The sequence below is a fragment of the Salmo salar genome, chromosome ssa02, assembly GCF_905237065.1.
Source record: "Salmo salar chromosome ssa02, Ssal_v3.1, whole genome shotgun sequence".
Classification (NCBI taxonomy): domain Eukaryota; kingdom Metazoa; phylum Chordata; class Actinopteri; order Salmoniformes; family Salmonidae; genus Salmo; species Salmo salar.
The window spans coordinates 35,143,674-35,167,481 of NC_059443.1; the positions used below are offsets into that span (position 1 = coordinate 35,143,674).

The 23,808-nt window shown below is 45.5% G+C and overlaps 1 protein-coding gene across 7 annotated transcripts; it reads right to left on the reverse strand.

Moving 5' to 3' along the window:
- Positions 1–30: 30 nt before the first annotated feature.
- hapln2 (hyaluronan and proteoglycan link protein 2) lies at positions 31–8,260 on the reverse strand. 7 transcript variants are annotated; one of them, XM_014162201.2, is made up of 8 exons: positions 7,825–8,020; positions 7,506–7,575; positions 5,256–5,632; positions 4,991–5,095; positions 4,397–4,753; positions 4,102–4,218; positions 3,800–3,982; positions 31–834 (listed from the first exon to the last, which is right to left on the reverse strand). In XM_014162201.2, exons 4-8 carry the CDS (start codon positions 5,067–5,069, stop codon positions 557–559), a joined length of 1,014 nt encoding a protein of 337 aa, XP_014017676.1. In that variant the 5' UTR covers positions 5,070–5,095; positions 5,256–5,632; positions 7,506–7,575; positions 7,825–8,020; the 3' UTR covers positions 31–556. The 7 variants fall into 7 exon arrangements, with proteins under 7 accessions (XP_014017676.1, XP_014017703.1, XP_014017684.1 ...); XM_014162228.2 differs by having other exon boundaries at positions 7,928–8,007; XM_014162209.2 differs by lacking the exons at positions 5,256–5,632; positions 7,825–8,020 and adding an exon at positions 8,115–8,260.
- Between the last annotated feature and the right edge of the window lie 15,548 nt (positions 8,261–23,808).

Consider the following 23,808-nt stretch of genomic DNA (forward strand, 5'->3'; position numbering starts at 1 on the left):
TTGAATTATATTTTCATGCCACATATCAAATACACTTTCAAGATATTTTATTGTATTACAGTTATGCTCAGTGTGTATACTTTCTCCCATTCTGCTATTTACACACCCTCTTACATCAGCTAAGAAGCTAACAGCAGCATTTTAGGAATTTGTCATTGTGTAATAACTATCCTGTTACACTAGAATAGTGCTTCTTGGATAACAAAGTTCACAAAACGAATGTTACACAAATGCAGGAAACATGTACAGCAGTTGTTACCTGTAGCAGTCAAGCTCATAAAAGTGGCAGGCTTTTGTTGATGTGTCCCATGGAAAAAGGCATGAAGCCTTTGAGGTTTCCTGTAATAACATATTGTAGTATTGCAGAAAAGCGCAGTGCTACTTGTATCTTTTTGCCGTTGTTGAGGAACCAGTTCCTAGCCTTTTGACCACCTGTATCTGCAAGCCCTGCGTACTGAAACCTGTAGGAGTCACTGGTAGTCTTCACAATGGTTCTGCATCTTGGATCTATGAAGTCAGTGGAAGTAGGCACCACACGCTATGGGGCTCATGAAAGCTACCTGTAGCAGTAGGCACCATAGAGACGCAGGGTCTTGTTGGGGTAACCAAAGGTGCGCACCCCAGCCTCGTGAATACCGCCACAGCGCCCTCTAGGGGTGGTGATAGGGAAACGCACACTGCCATCCTTCAACCAACCTCCATCACAGCGGTCATAGCTCAGGAAACGCCAGGCCGAATAGAGCTGTCCAACCAGAGCTAACTCTGCTCCCTCACCCCTACACGCCTGCATTGCCTCCCCAAATGTGAGTGGCTCTCCAACGAAGAACACAAAGCCTGGAAGAGAGGAAGGAGAATGCAAGTTCTTTAACCTGCTAAAGCAGTGTTCCCCAACTGGCTGCCCGTTAGGTGATTTTATTTGACCCCCCAAGCTTTGAGCATTTTTTTATTGTTGGACATAAAGGACTGTAAAACACCAGCATATCAGCTCCAAGTGATTTTAATTTTGGAAATCTGTTCCAAAGTATATATGTGATCATATATAAATGTAAGCAAGGTTTAAAATGATTATGTTTTAGTCAAAAGTTACATCTGTTTGGGCTTCTTGCTGTCATTTTTTGCAATCTACAAATTATTTGTAAATATGTCCCTGCCCCCTGACCATCTGCTCAAGAAAAAAAAGCGTCCCTCTGCTGAATCTAGTTGATTATCCCTGTGCTAAAGCATAAGAAGTAATTTGTTGTATCAGTCATTCTGGATCTGAAGTGTTGACATGCACTCACAACCATATCATTACTGTTATTTAAGTTAAGTATGGTGCTGTATCCACCCTATATGGCAGCGATCATCAACTAGATTCAGCCACAGATTTTTTCATAATTATAATAATTACAAATAGTTTGTAGACTGCAAATTGACCGCAGGAAGCCCAAGCGGATATAACATTTGACTGAAATATAATCATTTCAAACCTTGCTTACATTTGTATACGATAACATACAGTTGAAGTCAGAAGTTTACATACACATTAGCCAAATACATTTAAACTCAGTTTTCACAATTCCTGAAAACAATTTAATCCTTGTAAAAATTCCCTGTCTTAGGTCAGTTAGGATCACCACTTTACTTTAAGAATGTGAAATTTCAGAATAATAACAGAGAGAATGATTTATTTCAACTTTTATTTCTTTCATCATATTCCCAGTGGGTCAGAAGTTTACATACACTCAATTAGTATTTGGTAAACTTCTGACCCACTGGGAATGTGATGAAAGAAATAAAAGCTGAAATTAATCATTCTCTCTACGCCTTTAAATTGTTTAACTTGGGTCAAACATTTCGGGTAGCCTTCCACAAGCTTCCCACAATAAGTTGGGTGAATTTTGGCCCATTCCTCCTGACAGAGCTGGTGTAAATGAGTCAGGTTTGTAGGCCTCCTTGCTCACACACACTTTTTCAGTTCTGCCAACAAATTTTCTATGGAATTGAGGTCAGGGCTTTGTGATGGCCACTCCAATACCTTGACTTTGTTGTCCTTAAGCCAATTTTGCCACAACTTTGGAAGTATGCTTGGGGTCATTGTCCATTTGGAAGACCCATTTTCGACCAAGCTTTAACTTCCTGACTGATGTCTTGAGATGTTGCTTCAATATATCCACAGAATTTTCCTCCCTCATGATGCCATCTATTTTGCGAAGTGCACCAGTCCCTCCTGCAGCAAAGCACCTCCACGACATGATGCTGCCACCCCCGTGCTTCACGGTTGGGATGGTGTTCTTCGGCTTGCAAGCCTCCCCCTTTTTCCTCCAAACATAACGATGGTCATCATGGCCAAACAGTTCTATTTTTGTTTCATCAGACCAGAGGAGCCTCCAAAAAGTACGATATTTGTCCCCATGTGCAGTTGCAAACCGTAGTCTGGCTTTTTTATGCCGGTTTTGGAGCAGTGGCTTCTTCCTTGCTGAGCGGCCTTTGGGGTTATGTCAATATAAGACTCGTTTTACTGTGGATATAGATACATTTGTAACTGTTTCCTCCAGCATCTTCACATGGTCCTTTACTGTTGATCTGGGATTGATTTGCACTTTTCACACCAAAGTACATTCATCTCTAGGAGACAGAACGCGTCTCCTTCCTGAGCGGTATGACGGCTGCGTGGTCCCATGGTGTTTATACTTGCTTACGATTGTTTGTACAGATGAACGTGGTACCTTCAGGCGTTTGGAAATTGCTCCCAATGATGAACCAGAGTTGTGGAAGTCTACAATTTTTTGGTCTTGGCTGATTGCTTTTGATTTTCCCATGATGTCAAACAAAGACGCACTGAGTTTGAAGGTAGGCCTTGAAATACATCCACAGGTACACCTCCAATTGACTCAAATGATGTCAATTAGCCTATCAGAAGCTTCTAAAGCCATGACATCATTTTCTGGAATTTTCCAAGCTGTTTAAAGGCACAGTCAACTTAGTGTATGTAAACTTCTGACCCACTGGAATTGTGATACAGTGAATTATAAGTGAAATAATCTGTCTGTAAACAATTGTTGGAAAAATGACTTGTGTCATGGACACAATAGATGTCCTAACTGACTTGCCAAAACTATAGTTTGTTAACAAGAAATTTGTGGAGTGGTTGAAAAATGAGTTTTAATGACTCCAACCTAAGTGTATGTAAACTTCCGACTTCAACTGTACCTGTATATCTCTCTGTTATGGTTGGGAATACTTTCAAACATATTTCCTAAATTAAAATGTACAGTATTTTATGTCCAACAATAACAAAATGTAAACTTATTGGGGAACCGTGCTATATGATAACCACCCACTATCTTTATAATTCAACATTTCCACTGTTTTTATTTTCCGATTACAGTGGATGTTCTAATGTCACTAAAGGGCAACTAGTTTCCCACAGATGGACTTGTTTACAAGTGGGTCTGAACAACAGCCTTTATTGTCCATCCCCATCCTCTCAGGACCATTAACGAGGCCACTCCTATGTATTGCCAAAGGTCACCCTGTTGCTATGGAAAGTTTAGAGTCAGAATAACATAAGACTGTTCTAAACACAGTCTTTTGCCAATACTATAATGTAATTGCATCCTTTTTAATGTTTGATTATATGTTGGTTCCAGACAATTTTTAAATGTACCACATCGCCCAAATCCAATTGAACTCCTTTTTTTCATTTTCAATAAGCAGCATCCCAAATGAAAAAGGATGGAACTAATTTGGCACATGAAGACTATACTAACATTGCTATTTGACAGCTTCACAAGGCACCAAAACCCATTCAGCTGACCTGTGGTTCTAGAGGTGAAACAGAAGGCATCAAAGTGGTCCCGGATCCTGTCCCGGGGGCCATAGCTGCGAATGCCAGGTAGCAGCTCCCCCCCACATGCTTCTCGTGGGTGCAGGATGGGGTAGTGGACTGTCCCATCGATGAGCCATCCCGCGTTGCACCAATCCAGACCCTCTGTCCAGGCTACACAATGAGAATGTGTTACTGTTCACTTTGTGAAAGTTAGCCTTACATAAACCTCTATGGCATCAGTAAAGGTACAGAGTAAACTGTCAATGTTTTGCTGATTGAATATTAAATACCTCTGTATAGCTGCTTGAATGTGGCCAATGTGCCATCCTGTTCAGCACAGGCCTCCTTAGCTTCCTTGTAGGTGAATTTGTAACGGCCATTTTTGCTCTGATATGGAAATACCATCCCTAAAAGTAAATAGAAGTTGTCTCTTTTTATGTTGATGTTAAGTCACACAACATATCAAAAACTTTGTCTGATTTGCCTTTTTTCCCCAAAATATATTTTAGTCTGAATAGCAAGCAATAAGGTTTCTTTACAACATTTGAAATGTTTAGAAAGGTTACATGAATCATCATAATTTACCTTCTATCCTCAATGTAATGATGACGCTCTCATCCTCGATACCGTTGATCAGCTCACAGCGATATCTACCATCGTCTTCTAGTTCCAGGTTGCTGAGTCGTAGTGAGGCATCCATGGCATGAGCCTTACGAAGCGAGGCCCGTGGCCCAAGCAGGCCATAGGGTTTGTGGGCTGAACCGTTTGTGATCATGACAATGTTCTCGCTTCCACGACGAAGTGGTTCCAGTTTTGTCCATTTCACCTTGTAATGGCTTGGTTTGAATCGCAGTACACATGGCAAAGTGGCATTTCCTCCCCGAGGGCTGGTTACTTCGGCATCAACAGGAGGCTCAAGCAGATACTTCAGTTTCTTTGTTTCTGAGGGAATTAAAACAGCTTCCTTGTAAGATTATTCCTCCATTATTCAAAAATCAAAGTCTCATACATTACATTGGGTTAGAATTATTTTATGGTCATCAATAAGCAATGTCACTGTCCTATAGCTAGTGGCCTTCATGAACTAAATTGACCAGATTCAATAGAAGGATACAATTCTCCATACTCTCCTGTCATAAGCTAAAATAACTTTTATGCTCTGAAAATGATAAAACATACCTTGTCTGTTTGGGAGATAAATAGCAGACGTCCAACTGAAACAACTTGCGGTTAGTATCAAAATAGCAGCACAGTTCATAATGAAGCAAGTCACCCTCCCTGTCCCTGCAATAGAATAACAGCATTATCTGATTTAGAATGTTTACATAATGTGGTAAAGCATTTTGGATTGTTCTTCTTAGTACAGTTTTATACATAGAACATTTGCCCCTAGGAGGACCAATACAGCTCAACAGACGCTAAAAGAAAATCCTAAAGCTCTAACCTGCAGCAGTTGATGAGATGAGGATTTATTTTTCTCTTCAAAACAGCGGTGACTGATCACCTTTGAGGGTTGTTCAGTCAAACATGACCGTTTTCCGTTAGTGGGATAGTTCGAAAGCAAAAATATCTTCTTTATTTTTCTCTGAGCCCATTTCTGCCACTGTGATCTCTCCTCCCTTTGACCCCCAAGGTCTCTCTCTCTCTCTCTCTCTCTCTCTCTCTCTCTCTCTCTCTCGTTCTCTCGTTCTCTCTCAGACCAGTGCTCATGTGTCTCAGGCCGTGGTGGACAGTGTAAACTGGGTTGTTCTCTGTTCTGCTCCAGATGTTAATGAGGATGTGATGTGACAGGCTGCCATTGTGTCTCTCTCTGCCTCCATCCTTTACTTATCAATAAGGGACAAGTGAGAGGAAGTGAGGAAGAGTTGCCCGTTTTCAAAGAGTTTGAACCTAGAACGTGTCTGTTTACTGTATTTATGTAATAGAGAGACAGTTCGAGAAAGGGATATTTATACATATTTAGTTTTGAATCTGGTATTGTGTATGGGTAAAACAGCAGTATATCCTCATGGAGGTAACCATGTTGCTGGTCCATGCTGTAACTTTCAGTAGCAAGGTTGTAACCTACTGCTACGTCAGCCACTCACTGCTGCGTCAGCCACTCACAAAGTTTAGACTACTTACTAATCAGTGTACATGGTTCTTAAATTGCGACGTATACATGGCTGCCTATCAGATTATGTGGTGCTAGTGCTTGTCGTAGCCTATAGCTTTGCTTTAATGGATTCATATTTACTTTTATTTGGTTGTCGTTTTCTCATGTTAAGCCTAACCTTTATGTTTCACGAAGCTATAGGCCTATGGTGTCACAATGCTGATATTTAGAATGATGGCTGGTGGCAATATTGTATGTACTTGTACAGCAATTAAAGTTGGAAATTTAAACATTGCCGATTGTAAAATTAATTTCCCATGTAACAGCCCTGATGTAGATTGGACAACACAAACACTTTGCTTGCTACATGTGGACATTAAAAAGGAGGATTACTGTCAAAATGATAAAAAAGGTGTGAGATGATGGTCGCATTGGCACCCAGAGCTCGTGGGACCCCCACCTTGCGGGGGCTACGGGGGTTTCCACTAAGCCAGTGAGCTCAATTTATCATCTCAAAACCTTATTGATGGCAAGACTGCCTGTACGCTGAGGCCCTTGTCATCTTGCAGGGAGGGAGGAAGCTGTGTGAGCCCTGGCTTACTCTGGCCCTGTGGCCCCAGACACAAGGGCGGCATTGTGAGAGCCAGGGTCTCCTTTCCCCCCAAAGACAACAGGCGGCGGGGCTGGCATACAAACACGAGGAGAAGGGAAAAATGAAATAATAGAATTCCTCTACTTCCCCTGTCCCTTCTCCATTGTGCTCAGCCATCAATGGAACTCTTTCTTGCTCTTTAGTTCACAGCAATTAGTATTCATCAGGACACGCTTAAGTGACAACTGTCCCGTCTCTGTCCCTCCCTCTTTCCATCCAACTCTCTCTTTCTCTCACTGTACTTCGACCCCAGCTCTCCATGTAGTTTCTATTATACTGTATGTGTTGGTCTTATTGATATATTTGAGTTAAGTTCAGATGTTAGATCAGGGCGTCAAACTCTTTCCATGGAGGGCAGAGTTGCTGGTTTTTGTTATTTCCCTTCAGCAGCGGTGCGTGGGTAAAATCACTGAGGAAGCCAAGCCAAGCCAGTAAGAAAATCCATATAACAACCTATGTTGTGATAATTGTGTTGTTTGCTCTATAACCCAATTGTTCATATGCCACTGTGATATACAATAAAGCCGTGACGACAAAAACACAACAGTCACACAGTGGTGGAATAAATTCAACTACACATACGTTTGTTTCATCACAAAACCGGAGAGCAACATCTGTCCGGTGAAGTCCACAAAGAAAATATTGCAACAAACCGTTATATCACCTGCAGAATGGTCAAGCAAGTTAATGTTTGACAGTTTACTAAACAACTAATGATTTAGAACCACGGAGTTACCGCAAGTTTGCACAAAGAAAGCAGGAGCACTGCCTCCGCTATTTCAGCACTATTTCAACATAAACACTTAAACATCGTCAAATCAACAAGGCTATACATGCTTAGTTTTATACACGGAAAACAAACTTAAAGATACCAAAACTGATTTAGTCCAATCAATGTTGTGTGTGTAAATGTGTGTGCGAGCAATCTAAAACAATTTGGGACCTACCCTACTTGTAGACTAGTTGAACGCCAATGCCATCCTCCTCTCTTTTATGTTGGCGAAACGGTCCATGGCTCTGTCAAACAGTAAGTACACTTTTAGATTTTGTTGTCCTAGGCTACCTAGCTAAAATACTTGCTAGCCTAACTTCCTTGCATGTGCAAAAATAAAAAAAACGAAGTTAGCTAGCTAGTTAACTTGAGCCTAAAAGGGCTACATCTAGGCTAGATATTGAACTTCATTCGTCTCAGGCCAGTGGCACAGCATATTCATTGATAGTTAGATCAGAATCGCATCATAATCATTGGCCTGCACAGAGAATTACGTCAAAACCACAAGTCCAAATCCCCATCTGTGGGGTCGCGTCAATTCGAATCTGGTGTCGGAACAAAATAGTCAGCACAGAGTAACTTCTGATTTCTTTGTACTTTAATTTATGCAAACACTTGAGTGGTAAATATGTTGTTCGTATATACGGGCTCACTGAAACACCATGCAGGGCAGACAGAGAACTGAAATGTCATCACAAGTTCTTCTTTAAATACTTCTTGACAGAGTAGTTCCCACTCCTTGCTGGGCCTGTCAGAGTAGAGACTGGGTGTGGTTTAGACTTACTCCAGCCTATCGTTGGCGTGCAGGTTGGTCCCAACCTCGTGACGCATCACATGTTGCCTGGCGTTGGATCTTATCTTCTTAGTGTATACTCAAGAGTCAGCAACCACTCAATTTCCAGTGATTTACTTATACCTGTTCCTCACATGCTCCCCTTGTGATGGGTTTCACAACCTCCTATCACTAAGTCAGCTGCCTACACCTTGTTACACAATGCACAGTTCTCTAAAACTCCTACATTGCACCCATTATCTTGTTATTGCTGTTGTTCAGCAAAAAGCTCTTGCAAAACCCTGTTTTAAAGCATCATCATTCTGTCCACATGACCCACCATCACATGAGCCACTTTCTCTAACATATAGCAGTATTCAATTATCTATAGTTTATATACTTAATATTGTGGCATAGCTTGTCTGTTATTTTATATAGGTTATGCTAACAAATAGTTGGTTAAACCCTAACACATCTCCAAATCCCCATCTCCATCCATGGATTAGGAAAGGGCCGATAGCTTCTGCAGGACATCAACACAAGTAGACCAGAAACTAAAATGACATGTTGCTTAGGGTGAGATTTGATTGGGGTGAAGCTAAATCCAAACTGGCCTCCCTTTGTGAAGAACCAGGACAACCCACAGTTGAGCTCAGCTAATTGGCTAATTATCTTATAATTATTTTATTAAGAGAGGCCAAATGATTGCTAGCATCAATCAATCAAATGCTACAGCCATAACATGTCATACTCTTTTAGTCCAGGCAGCATCAGATACATGGGCTACACACACTGAGACAGAGGGGCGCCATTTCCCACGCTTGGAGGATTTCTCCGGTGAGATTCAGTCACTTGCGAATTGACGGAAAATGATGAAAACACAGAGAGACGAAAGATAAATTATTTCAAAATTTATATTTTTTTATTGGTCAAATATTTGGTGAGGCCTGGCTTTCCTTTCGATTTGTGAAAAAAAGGTGCTATCTAAAACCTAAAAAAGGTTCTTCGGGTGTCCACATAGGAAAACCCTTTGAAGAACCCCATTTGGATCCAGGTAGAAGGACCCTTTTGGTTTGAGGGAGAAATGTTTTTGGTTCCATGTAGAACCCTTTCCACATGGAACCCAAAAGGGCTTTACTTGGAACCCAAAGGGTTCTACCTGGAGCCAAAAAGGGTTCTCATATGGGGACAGCCGAAGAACCCTTTTGGAACCATTTTTTATAAGAGTGTACAACTAAGATCTAGACAACCAGGTGAGGGGTGTTTCTAACTAATCACTGACCTTAATTTATCAATCAAGTACAAGGGAGGAGCGAAAACCTCAGGCACTCGGCCCTCCATTGAATGAATTACAGGTGTTCAGGCGAAGTTTGTAGGTAGGTATATGCAGGTAGGAGAGTTGGACATAGTGGAGTTATGCCTGCTCTTTCAAATTTCCCTGTCTCTCCATCTCCTTTTTCTCATTCTCAATCAATTACCTTTTGATTGAGAAAGAGCTTTCTCCGTCCTGATCATCTCTGTCTCTACCTCACTTTCTCAGTTGCTTTCCTCTGTCTCATCAGCTCCATAACCCAACTTTTAAATCATACTCCTCTCTGCTGAGTCAATGAAACGCTGCCCTCTGGTGCATATTTGTATAAGAGATGCACAATCAACACCTACTCCTAGGTGCTGAGAGTCAATGAAACGCTGCCCTCTGGTGCATATTTGTATAAGAGATGCACAATCAATACCTACTCCTAGGTGCTGAGAGTCAATGAAACACTGCCCTCTGGTACATATTTGTAATGTAGTTATGAAAGTTCAGGTTACCCCATCAGTATAGCCAGTATTTATAGGGAAACGTTTGTAATGTTACCTCATTAGCACAGGGCACCCTGTCATCAGCATCTGGCTCTGAGGAGCGTTCCTCGGAGACGAAGACTACCCCAAACTATTCAATAAAATTCCATATTGTATTCTGTCTCTGTCATTCAGTTAAGCCTGTACTCGATTGAATTAAAGATGCACTTCAATACCTTCAGAAACTCCTTTAATCACATCAGTTGATGTCATAGGTCAGCCCTGGTGTCAGAGGTGAGGTTAATGTATTCTTCTCTAAAGAATAAGTTAACTGATCTTGTCTTTGAGCAGTACCAGAAGTCCCGATATTTATCGGCACAAATTCTGCAATGCTTTTGTAGTGTGAGATGTGCAATAACAAGTTTTGAGAACGGTGATTAGCAATAGCCAATGAGAGCTCGCCAGAGAAGAAGCCAGTGAGATGATGACGTTGTTTCGCATCACCCAGAATGTGTAGGCTCTCGAGCAGGAGTGAGGACTATAATTAGTATGCATTTGTACTTTCCTTTAAGCCAGCATTTCCCAAACTCGGTCCTCGCGACCCCAAGGGGTGCACGTTTTGGTGTTTTCCGTAACACTACACAGCTGATTTAAATGATCAAAGCTTGAAGATTAGTTGATTACATGAATCAGTTGTGTAATGCTACAGTAAAAACCAGGACCAAGTTTGGGAAACCCTGCTTTAACCAAAGCCAAAGTGTCAAATCATTATAGCTCTGAAGTTCACAAGCAATGTTATTCAATTCAAAATCTTGGCTAGATATTTAAACTCTGTATGGCAAGCCTGAATGTCTGACGGAAAACCTTCATGAGGCTGCTATGAGCAACAGCTGGTAGTAGCTACGTTAAATCTAATCACATCATTGTTTTGGCGAGACAGCATGGTATTGAGAATCCTCGCCACCAAGTGAAGAATCTTGTAGTGTGTGACCCCCGTCTGTGCCACATCGTTTAGTGTGCGCACCACAACGTTGGCAAGACAATAAAAACTACAGGAAAGATGGTCGTTTAATGTGAGAGGCTCAGCAATGTTAGGGTTCTGAAAGTCGTGTAATGTACACCCGGCTTAACCTGTCTCTCACACAGGCGCCTTAGGCAGTGGCAGTGCGTGAGTAGAATAACTGGGGAAGCCAAGCCAGGGAATAAATAACATATTATAACCCGTGTTGTGATAATTGCGTTGTTTGCTCTATAACCAGTTAGTTCATATGCCTTGACACGGTGATATATAGGCCTAAGGCTGAGACAATAAGAAGACACAGTGGCAGAATAAATTCAAACAAACCTTTGTTTCATTACAAAACCTGAAGTCCACAAAACATATTGCATGTAACAAACAGTTACATGACTTACAGCATGGTCAAGCAAGTTTAACAGCTATTGATTTAGAACCACGAAGAGCAGAGGAGGCTGGTGGGAGGAGCGATAGGAGGACAGGCTCATTGTAATGGCTGGAATGGAATCAATGGAACGGTATCAAACACATCAAACCCATGGAAGCTCTGTTCCATTTATTCCATTCCAGCCATTATAATGAGCCCATTCTCTTATAGCTCCTCCTACCAGCCTCCATTGAAGGAGAGTTAACGCAAGTTAACGCAAAGAAAACAGGCTCTGTCTCCACTATTCCAGCACCATTTCAACTTCAACATCATCTAATCACCTATGCTTAGTCTAATACAGTGACAAATAAGACACCAACAACGATTTAGTACAATCAATGTAAGCTAAATATGACGTGGCTGTCCATGGTACTGATTTCTGTGTGCGTGTGTGTTTTTGCGTGCGTGCATGCAAGTAGAAAAAAACATGTTGACTCACGCTACTTGTAGGGAAATGCCAATGCCATCCTCCTCTTTAATGTTGCAAAAACGATCTATGACTCTGTCATACAGTACACAATTTTAGTTTTTGTTGTCCTATGCTACCTGGCTAAAATGCTTCATCACTAGCCTAACTTCCTTTCATGGGCAACGATGTGCCAGGCCAGCTAGTTAATAACATTAGCCTACTACATCTACCTACATGTTTAACTTCCATCCTCTCAATGTATGAATTTATGGTTGGATCAGAATCGCCGTTATAATCATTGGCCAGTACGGATAATTCACAAGTCCAAATCCCTATCTCCATCCATGGCTAATTTAGGAAAGGGCTGATTTTAGCTAGCTAGATGCAGATGCAACAATTCAAGTTCTTTCTGTCAATGACGTTTTAGCTTCTGATATGATTGGTTTGAAGCCAAATCCAAACTGGCTTCCCATGATACTTTTTTTTGGTGCGCCAGGACCATTCACAGCTGAACTCACTCAGTTTAGCTCAATGCTGATTGGCTATTATTTATACATTTTTTATTAAGGGAGGCCAAATGCTTTCTGGCTTCCCTTGCATTCAAAGGCGGAAACATCATACTCTTTCTGACAGGGGGGTGCTGTTTCGTTCACTCGGATGCTTTCTCCGGTGAGATACATTCAGCCTCATGCAAATTGAAGGAAATGTATGAAGCACAGAGAGAAGTCTGTATGTTTTGTATGTTTTTTTCTTGGTGAAGTTTTGAGGAAGCCTGGCTTCCCTTGGCATCCATGAATACGCGCATCTGTCCTTAGGGCCACACGGTACGGTAGAGAGACTAACACAAGACTAACTGACAGGTTTTCTCTGTGTTTTCTAATAGTGTACTACTGTATGTACTCTGTGTTGGAAGTTATCACAAATGTATTGACCCCTCTCTGTATTGCTTCTCTCCGTTATCACTCAATCCCATTCTCATTATGAACATTTTTACTCTTACCCTTCGGTAAACAGTACTAAATAACCGACTCAAGTAAAGACACGTTCGGATGTTTCATTTCAATTTGATTTATGGACTTTTTTGTGGCTTCTCGGAAATAATCTTTGTGGTAAACCGACAAGTTTTTCAAGAAGCTAGAGTCATGAGTATCATGGAAATTACAGTGGAGCTGCAGCACTTATTTAGTGAACGTAAACTAACCATGAATGAGTGGATGTACAGTAACAAGGTAACTTGTTTTCAATACCTAACTAGACATTTTAGTGTAATTTAGCTCATCACTTCTAGAAGTGTGAAGAGTCACAGTATTACACTATAGATTTCAAATATAGTCTGTAAACCTATTGTCCACAACATTAACATGATATTTCATATTTTTGGGGTGTCAGTTGAGCTAGAGCTTTTGAATGACCTTTTCTTTGCCTATATCATAGATAAGAAGGAATGATAAAGAGCAGGTTTGGCCTACCAGCCCCCGCAGCCCTAATGTAGTATCAGTTCACTGGGATCACCAGTGCATGACTGTGTTGACGAAAGCTTGGCACACACATCGGGGTCATGAAGGCTTTTCAAAGCCAAAGGCACGCATTTCTGACAGGTCTTTATCAACTTGCAAGAGGCCCTTTCCCTCCAGTTAAATATATGCTACGGAACTTTGGTGATTAGTAAGTAATTTTACAACCTCCCACTTTGGGCTGGATGTGTCAATGTGTAGTTCATAAACTCAGCAAAAAAAGAAACGTCCTCTCACTGTCAACTGCGTTTATTTTCAACAAACTTAACATGTGTAAATATTTGTATGAACATAACAAGATTCAACAACTGAGACATAAACTGAACAAGTTCCACAGATGTGACTAACAGAAATGGAATAATGTGTCCCTGAACAAAGGGGGGTCAAAATCAAAAGTAACAGTCAGTATCTGGTGTGGCCACCTGCTGCATTAAGTACTGTAGTGCATCTTCTCCTCATGGACTGCACCAGATGTCTCAGTTCTTGCTGTGAGATGTTACCCCACTCTTCCACCAAGGCACTTGCAAGTTCCCTGACATTTCTGGGGGGAATGGCCCTAGCCCTCACCCTCCGATCCAACAGGTCCCAGACGTGCTCAATGGAATTGAGATCTGGGCTCTTCGCTGGCCGTGGCAGAACACTGACATTCCTGTCTTGCAGGAAATGACGCACAGAACGAGCAGTATGGCTGGTGGCATTGTCATGCTGGAGGGTCATGTCAGGATGTGCCTGCAGGAAGGATACCACATGAGGGAGGAGGATGTCTTCCCTGTAACGCACAGCATTGAGATTGCCAGCAATGACAACAAGCTCAGTCCAATGATGATGTGACACACCGCCCCAGACCATGACGTACCCTCCACCTTCAAATCGATCCCGTTCCAGAGTACAGGCCTCGGTGTAACGCTCATTCCTTTGACGATAAACGCGAATCAGACCATCACCCCTCGTGAGACAAAACCGCGACTCGTCAGTGAAGAACACTTTTTGCCAGTCCTGTCTGGTCCAGCAATGGTGGGTTTGTGCCCATAGGCGACGTTGTTTCCGGTGATGTCTGGTGAGGACCTGCCTTACAACAGGCCAACAAGCCCTCAATCCAGCCTCTCTCAGCCTATTACGGACAGTCTGAGCACTAATGGAGGGATTGTGCGTTCCTGGTGTAACTCGGGCAGTTGTTGTTGCCATCCTGTACCTGTCCCGCGGTGTGATATTCAGATGTACCGATCCTGTGCAGGTGTTGTTACAAGTGGTCTGCCACTGCGAGGATGATCAGCTGTCCGTCCTATCTCCCTGTAGCACTGTCTTAGGTGTCTCACAGTATGGACATTGCAATTTATTGCCCTGGCCACATCTGTAATTCTCATGCCTCCTTGCAGCATGCCTAAGGCATGTTCACACAGATGAGCAGGGACCCTGGGCATCTTTCTTTTGGTGTTTTTCAGAGTCAGTAGAAAGGCCTCTTTAGTGTCCTAAGTTTTCATAACTGTGACCTTAATTGCCTACCGTCTGTAAGCTGTTAGTGTCTTAACGACCGTTCCACAGGTGCATGTCCATTAATTGTTTATGGTTCATTGAACAAGCATGGGTGTCACGTCCTGACCAGCAGATGGAGCTGTTGTTGTAGTTTTGGGGTCAGGACGTGGCAGTCTTGTGTTCTGTGTTGGTCTTGTGACTCCTAATCAGGAACAGCTGGGGATCGTTGTTCCTGATTGGGAGTCATATATGTAGGAGTATGTTTGTCACTTGGGTTTGTGGGTAGTTGTTTTTACACTGCGTGTATAGCCTGTAAAACTGCTACTGTTGTCACCGTCATTGTTTTTTTCAAGTGGATGCTTTACTCTTTTTTTGGTAATAAAATAACCATGAGTATTCACATACCTGCTGCGCCTTGGTCCATTCATGAAGACAACCGCTACAGAACTACCCACCACCAAAGGACCAAGCAGCAGAAGAGGAGGAAGCCACAGGAGAAGGAAATGGAAGAATGGACCTGGCAGGACGAGAGAAAATTCTGGGCGGACAAGTTAAGGGAGCTAAGGGAACCCGAGAGGCAGCCCCAAGATTTTTTTTTGGGGGGGGCACACGGGTAGTTTGGCCAGGCCAGGGAAGAGCCGTAAGCCAGCTACCCGTGACTACAGGGAGGTGCGTGCGAGGTGGAGGGGCGCCATGTTACGCTGAGGTGCGCACCATCTCGCCTATACGGACGCACAGCCCAGTGCGCCCAGTACCAGCGCCCGCAGGTGCCAGGGCAAGAGGAGCATCGAGCCGGAACGGGTGATGCCAACCCTGCGCTCAAGACCGCCAGTGCGCCCTTTCGGTCCGGTGTTTCCCGCCAGACGCACTAGCATGGAGGTGCGTGTCTCCAGGCTGGCACGTCCTATACCAGCCCCACGCATCAGGAGTCTAGTGTGTCAACCCAGCCTCGCCAGTCAACAGTCACCAGAGCTGCCCGCCAGTCAACAGTCGTCAGAGCTGCCCGCCAGTCAACAGTCGTCAGAGCTGCCCGCCAGTCAACAGTCGTCAGAGCTGCCCGCCAGTCAACAGTCGTCAGAGCTGCCCGCCAGTCAACAGTCGTCAGAGCTGCCCGCCAGTCAACAGTCGTCAGAGCTGCCCGCCAGTCAACAGTCGTCAGAGCTGCCCGCCAGTCAACAGTCGCCAGAGAGGTCAGACTGCCCTGAACTGCCGGAGTGGCCAGACTGCCCTGAACTGCCAGAGTGGCCAGACTGCCCTGAACTGCCGGAGTGGCCAGACTGCCCTGAACTGCCGGAGTGGCCAGACTGCCCTGAACTGCCGGGGTGGCCGGACTGCCCTGAACTGCCGGAGTGGCCGGACTGCCCTGAACTGCCGGAGTGGCCGGACTGCCCTGAACTGCCGGAGTGGCCGGACTGCCCTGAACTGGCAGAGTGGCCGGACTGCCCTGTTCTGCCAGAGTGGCCGGACTGCCCTGTTCTGCCAGAGTGGCCGGACTGCCCTGTTCTGCCAGAGTGGCCGGACTGCCCTGTTCTGCCAGAGGTGCCCGCCTGCCCTGATCTGCCAGGGTGCCCGGCCTGTCAGGATCAGCCCGAGTGGTCCTCCTGCCCTCCGGTCCAGCCCGAGTGGTCCTCCTGCCCTCCGGCCCAGCCCGAGTGGCCCGCATGCCTTCCGGCCCAGCCCGAGTGGCCCGCATGCCTTCCGGCCCAGCCCGAGTGGCCCGCATGCCTTCCGGCCCAGCCCGAGTGGCCCGCATGCCTTCCGGCCCAGCCCGAGTGGCCCGCATGCCTTCCGGCCCAGCCCGAGTGGCCCGCATGCCTTCCGGCCCAGCCCGAGTGGCCCGCATGCCTTCCGGCCCAGCCCGAGTGGCCCGCATGCCTTCCGGCCCAGCCCGAGGGGCCCGCATGCCTTCCGGCCCAGCCCGAGTGGCCCGCATGCCTTCCGGCCCAGCCCGAGTGGCCCGCATGCCTTCCGGCCCAGCCCGAGTGGCCCGCATGCTCTCCGGCCCAGCCCGAGGGGCCCTCCTGCTCCCGGCCCAGCCCGAGGGGCCCTCCTGCTCCCCGGCCCAGCCCGAGGGGCCCTCCTGCTCCCCGGCCCAGCCCGAGGGGTCCTCCTGCTCCCCGGCCCAGCCCGAGGGGTCCTCCTGCTCCCGGCCCAGCCCGAGGGGCCCTCCTGCTCCCCGGCCCAGCCCGAGGGGCCCTCCTGCTCCCCGGCCCAGCCCGAGGGGCCCTCCTGTCCCCCGGCCCAGCCCGAGGGGCCCTCCTGTCCCCCGGCCCAGCCCGAGGGGCCCTCCTGTTCCCCGGCCCAGCCCGAGGGGCCCTCCTGTCCTCCGGCCCGGCTCGAGGGGTCTGTCTGCCTGGTGCAGCTATCGGCTCCACCAAAGTGGGCGACGCCGAGGGTGGAGCAGGGTCCACGTCCTGCACCGGAGCCACCTCCAGGATAGGTGGGTTGGGGAGGGAGGGTATAGCACAGTGCCGTCGTTGACGGCAGCCACCCTCCCTTCCCTCCCTTATTGTTTAGGGGTTATTGTTTATGGGTTTTGTTGGGGATTTTTGTTTGTTGGTGTTTTTTCATTGTTAGGTGCATTCCGGGGTCTGCACCTTGAGGGGGTACTGTCACGTCCTGACCAGCAGATGGAGCTGTTGTTGTAGTTTTGGGGTCAGGACGTGGCAGTCTTGTGTTCTGTGTTGGTCTTGTGACTCCTAATCAGGAACAGCTGGGGATCGTTGTTCCTGATTGGGAGTCATATATGTAGGAGTATGTTTGTCACTTGGGTTTGTGGGTAGTTGTTTTTACACTGCGTGTATAGCCTGTAAAACTGCTACTGTTGTCACCGTCATTGTTTTTTTCAAGTGGATGCTTTACTCTTTTTTTGGTAATAAAATAACCATGAGTATTCACATACCTGCTGCGCCTTGGTCCATTCATGAAGACAACCGTTACAATGGGAAACAGTGTTTAAACCCTTTACAATGAAGATCTGTGAAATAATTTGGATTTTTATGAATTATTTTTGAAAGACAGGGTCCTGAAAAAGGGACGTTTCTTTTTTTGCTGAGTTTACATGCATAATCTATGAGCAGAATTACCGTCTTACTTAAATTAGCCACGAAATCCCTAGTTGAAAGCGACTGTTTATTGAAAGCTGTGTGGTGACATTTTTCTAAAATGTTCACCCACTTGGGCCAGCCCCCTACCAATTCGAGATCAAGCCAATGAGCTTCACCCAGTGGAGACTCCTCAGAGGAGGAAGGGGAGGACCATCATCTTCAGTGAATTTCATAAAAATAATAAAACATTAAAAATGTTATCATTTTTAGATATAACTTTACTAAATATATTTACGTCACCAAATAATTTATTAAAATACTGTTTAGCAATGAAGCTCTACAGAAGCTCCAACAGCACTCTGTAGGGTAGCACCATGGTGTAGCCGGAGGACACCTAGTTTCCGTCCTCCTTTGGGTACGTCAATACAAAACCTAGGAGGCTCATGGTTCTCACTCCCTTTCATTGTATTTTCACTTTCACTTAGCTAGCGAATGTACAGTAGCTAGCTAGTTTAGCCTACTCAAACACCCAGCTCATAGAGAGAGGAATGCTATGTTAGCTAGCTGGCTATGGCTATCACACTGGAACTGTCACACCCTGATCTGTTTCACCTGTCTTTGTGCTTGTCTCCATCCCCCACCAGGTGTCTCCCATCTCCCCTCATTATCCCCTGTGTATTTATACATGTGTTCTCTGTTTGTCTGTTGCCAATTCGGTTTGTTCGTCAAGCCTACCAGCGTTTTTCCCCTTGCTCCTGTCTTTTCTAAAGTTCCTGTTTTCTAGTTTTCCCGGTTTTGACCATTCTGCCTGCCCTGACCCTGAGCCTGCTTGCCGTCCTGTACCTTGTCCCACCACACTGGATTATTGACCTTTGCTTGCCCTGACCCTGAGCCTGCTTGTCGTCCTGTAACTTGTCCCACCACACTGGATTATTGACCTCTGCCTGCCCTGCCCCTGAGACTGCCTGCCATTCTGTACCTTTTGGACTACTGACGTCTGCCTGCACTTGATCTGTCGTTTTGCCTACCCCTGTTCTAGTAATACACTTTTGTTACTTCGACACTGTCTGCATCTAGGTCTTTCCTGAAATGTGATAGTACGAACTGGCCATGACTGACCCAGCAGACTCAGACCAGCTCCCCAATGCTGTCTCCCTGCAAGAAGCCACCATTGGATGACACGAGGAGTTACTGCAATGTCTTATGGAGAGACTCGATACCCTGGCAGAACGCCATGACCAGGCATTCGAGACTTTGCTGGAGCAATTCCGCAGATTCCCCACTGGGCAGCGGATCACACCCGTAATCTCCCAGCCTTCCCCAGTGTCCCAAGAACCCCGCTTACCTCCTCCGGGGCGCTACGCTGGAGATTCCGGAACCTGCCAGGCTTTTCTTTCCCAGTGATCCCTCATTTTCAAGTGCAGCCTTCTTCGTTTCCCTCGGACCTGGAACCCGGCAGCATTGTTTGACATGTTCCTTCACGGATTATCGTAGGTGGTCAAAGATGAGCTGCAGCCCGGGAGCTGCCCATGGACCTTTACTCCCTCATAGCCTTGACCTTTCCCAACCCGGATCGATGGGTGGCTTCGAGAATGTAGGAGGGAGAGGGAATCTGTGCCCTGTTGCCCTCGTTCGCCCTCTATTCCCACCTCGCCTCCGAAGAATCCTGGAGACCCCCGAAGTCTACATGTCTGTGTGAACCCGATGTCACCCGAGTTCTCTCGGGAATCACAGAGGGCTGCCGACTCACCTCCTTCAGAGTCCAAGCACCTGGGCAGGGCTAGATTGACTCCGGCTGAGCACTTACGCCGACACCCAGAGCTTTCTATATCGTAGACCTACGGGACATTTCGTGGCTACCTGCCATTTAAAAATCCAGTCTCATCAATAAGGGGCGAATACTCTGGTGGGCCTTATGGAAAACTTTTCGTCTCCCCTTACTCACACCCCTTTCCATGCCATCCTGCTGTGGGGGAAGCAGTCTAAATCTCTCCGGGTACTCATCGACTCTGGGGCCAATGAGAGTTTTTTTGGACGCTACCCTGGAGTCCGAGCTGGGCATCCCCATTCAGCGCTGGACAGGCACTCTATAGGCCGGGTCAAACACAATACCACTCCTATCAACCTACGAGTGTCAGGGAACCACAGCGAGGCAATCCAATTTATGCTGATTAAGTCTCCTTAGGTTCCTGTGGTATTGGGATTCTCTTGGCTCCAGTGACACAATCCCATCATAGACTGGACTGCTGGTGCCATTATGTGCTGGAGCCCGCTCTGCCACGCCCATTGTCTGAAGTCAGCGCAGCCTGCCCGGGACGTCTTCCTGTGGGTTTGGAAGTTTCCCTGGACCTCTCCGCCATTCCCACGGAGTACCAGGACCTCCGGGAAGTGTTCAGTAAGGCCCGGGCCACTTCGCTTCCTCCGCACCGACCCTATGACATTTGGGACTGACCTTCTCCCAGGCATCACTCCGCCCCAGGGATGACTGTAATCTCTGTCAGGTCCGGAGACCAAGGCTATGGTGAGATTGAGGACTCCCTAGCTGCAGGGTTCATCCCTCCTTTTGCCTCCCCCGCCAGCGCAGGGTTCTTCTTTGTGGAAAAGAAGAACAAAACCCTGCGCCCGTGCATCGACTACTGGGGTCTCAATGACATCACGGTGAGGAACCGCAACCCGCTACCCCTCATCTCCTTGGCCTTTGAGGCGCTCCATGGGGCCACCATGTTCTCTAAGCTGGACCTACGGAACGCCTACCACCTGGTGCGGATACAGGAAGGGGACAAGTGGAAGACTGCCTTCAACACGGCCAGCAGTCACTACTACATCTGGTCATGCCATTTGGCCTTACTAACACCCCTGCTGTGTTCCAGGCTCTGGTTAATGATGTTCTCCGCGACATGTTAAACCGGTTAGTCTTCGTTTACCTCAATGACATCCTCGTCTTCTCCCGACAGGTTCTCCAACGCCTCCTGGAGAAGCAGCTTTTTGTAAAAGCAGAGAAGTGCGAATTAGGATAGATCCCGGAAAGGTGAGAGTGATGGTAAATTGGCCCCAGCCCATGTCCAGGGTGCAGCTAAAATGTTTCCTGAGATTCACCAACTTTTATTGCCGCTTTCTCCGGGGTTACAGCACCCTGGCTTCACCCCTGTCTCAAATCAAATCAAATTCTATTGGTGACATACACATGGTTAGCAGATGTTAATGCGAGTGTAGCGAAATGCTTGTGCTTCTAGTGCTGACCGTGCAGTAATATCTAACAAGTAATCTAACAATTACACAACAACTACCTTATACACACAAATGTAAAGGAATGAATAAGAATATGTACATATCAATATATGGATGAGCAATGGCCGTGCGGGATAGGCAAAATGGTATAGAGTACAGTATATACAGTTGAAGTCAGAAGTTTACACACACTTAGGTTGGAGTCATTAAAACTCGTTTTTCAACCACTCCACAAATTTCTTGTTAACAAACTATAGTTTTGGCAAGTCGGTTAGGACATGTACTTTGTGCATGACACAAGTAATTTTTCCAACAATTGTTTACAGACAGATTATTTCACTTATAATTCACTGTATCACAATTCCAGTGGGTCAGAAGTTTACATACACTAAGTTGACTGTGCCTTTAAACAGCTTGGACAATTCCAGAAAATGATGTCATGGCGTTAGAAGATTCTGATAGGCTAATTGACATCATTTGAGTCAATTGGAGGTGTACCTGTGGATGTATTTCAAGGCCCACCTTCAAACACAGTGCGTCTTTGCTTGACACCATGGGGAAATCAAAAGCAATCAGCCAAGACCTCAGAAAAAAATTGTAGACCTCCACAAGTCTGGTTCATCCTTGGGAGCAATTTCCAAACGCCTGAAGGTACCACTTTCATCTGTACAAACAATAGTACGCAAGTATAAACACCATGGGACCACGCACCCGTCATACTTCTCAGGAAGGAGACACGTTCTGTCTCCTAGAGATGAACGTACTTTGGTGCGAAAAGGGCAAAACAATCCCAGAACAACAGAAAAAGACCTTGTGAAGATGCTGGAGGAAACAGGTACAAAAGTATTGATATCCACAGTAAAATGAGTCCTATATTGACATAACCTGAAAGGCCACTCAGCAAGGAAGAAACCACTGCTCCAAAACCGCTATAAAAAAGCCAGACTACGGTTTGCAACTGCACATGGGAACAAAGATCATACTTTTTGGAGAAATGTCCTCTGGTCTGATGAAACAAAAATAGAACTGTTTGGCCATAATGACCATCGTTATGTTTGGAGGAAAAAGGGGGAGGCTTGCAAGCCGAAGAACACCATCCCAACCGTGAAGCATGGGGGTGGCAGCATCATGTTGTGGGGGTGCTTTGCTGCAGGAGGGACTGGTGCACTTCACAAAATAGATGGCATCATGAAGGAGGAAAATTCTGTGGATATATTGAAGCAACATCTCAAGACATCAGTCAGGAAGTTAAAGCTTGGTCGTAAATAGGTCTTCCAATTGGATAATGACCCCAAGCATAGTTCCAAAGTTGTGGCAAATTGGCAAAAGGACAACAAAGTCAAGGTATTGGAGTGGCCATCACAAAGCCCTGACCTCAATCCCATAGAAAATGTGTTGGCAGAACTGAAAAAGTGTGTGCGAGCAAGAAGACCGACATCCTGACTCAGTTACACCAGGTCTATCAGGAGGAATGGGCCAAAATTCCCCCAACTTATTGTGGGAAGCTTGTGGAAGGCTACCCGAAACGTTTGACCCAAGTTAAACAATTTAAAGGCAATGCTACCAAATACTAATTGAGTGTATGTATACTTCTGACCCACTGGGAATGTGATGAGAGAAAAAAAAATTAAATAAATAATTATCTCTACTATTATTCTGACATTTCACATTTTTTAAATAAAGTGGTGATCCTAACTGACCTAAAACAGGGAATTCTTGCTAGGATTAAATTCCAGGAATTGTGAAAAACTGAGTTTAAATGTATTTGGCTAAGGTGTATGTAAACTTCCAACTTCAACTGTACATATGAGATGAGTAATGAAGGGTATGTAAACATTATATAAAGTGGCTGACACGGTTGTCGTAAGGATTAGACCAAGGTGCAGCGGGAATGTGTATACTCATCTTCTTTATTTTTATAAAAAAAGGAAAAACGTATACAAAACAACAAACAACACTAAACAGTCCTGTCAGGTGCACAGACCCAAAACAGAAAACAACTACCCACAAACCCCCATAGCACAAACACCCCTATACATAGGACCTTCAATCAGAGGCAACGAGGAACAGCTGCCTCCAATTGAAGGTCAATCAACAAACCCTAAACATAGAAGTAGAAAAACTAGACTGAACATAGGGGGGCCCTCAGACCCAAAACAGAAAACAACTACCCACAAACCCCCATAGCACAAACACCCCTATACATTGGACCTTCAATCAGAGGCAACGAGGAACAGCTGCCTCCAATTGAAGGTCAATCAACAAACCCTAAACATAGAAGTAGAAAAACTAGACTGAACATAGAAAAACACTAACCTAGAACATAGACCAAAAACCCCGGAACACTCTAAACAAACACCCCTCTTACATAATAACATAGCCCAACAAACCCCGAAACACTCTAAACAAACACCCCCTGCCACGTCCTGACCAAACTGCAATAACAAATAACCCCTTTACTGGTCAGGACGTGACAGTGGCATTGTTTAAAGTGACTTGTGATGCATTTATTATATCCAATTTTTAATTATTAAAGTGGCTCAAGATTTCCGTCAGTATGTTGGCAGCAGCCACTCACTGTTAGTGATGGCTGATTAACAGTCTGATGGCCTTGAGATAAAAGCTGTTTTTCAGTCTCTCGGTCCCAGCTTTGATGCACCTGTACTGCACTCACCTTCTGGATGATATCGGGGTGAAAAGGCAGTGGCTCGTTTGGTTGTTGTCCTTGATGATCGTTTTGGCCTTCCTGTGACATTGGGTGGTGTAGGCGTTGTGCAGACCTCACTACCCCCTGGAGAGCCTTACGGTTGT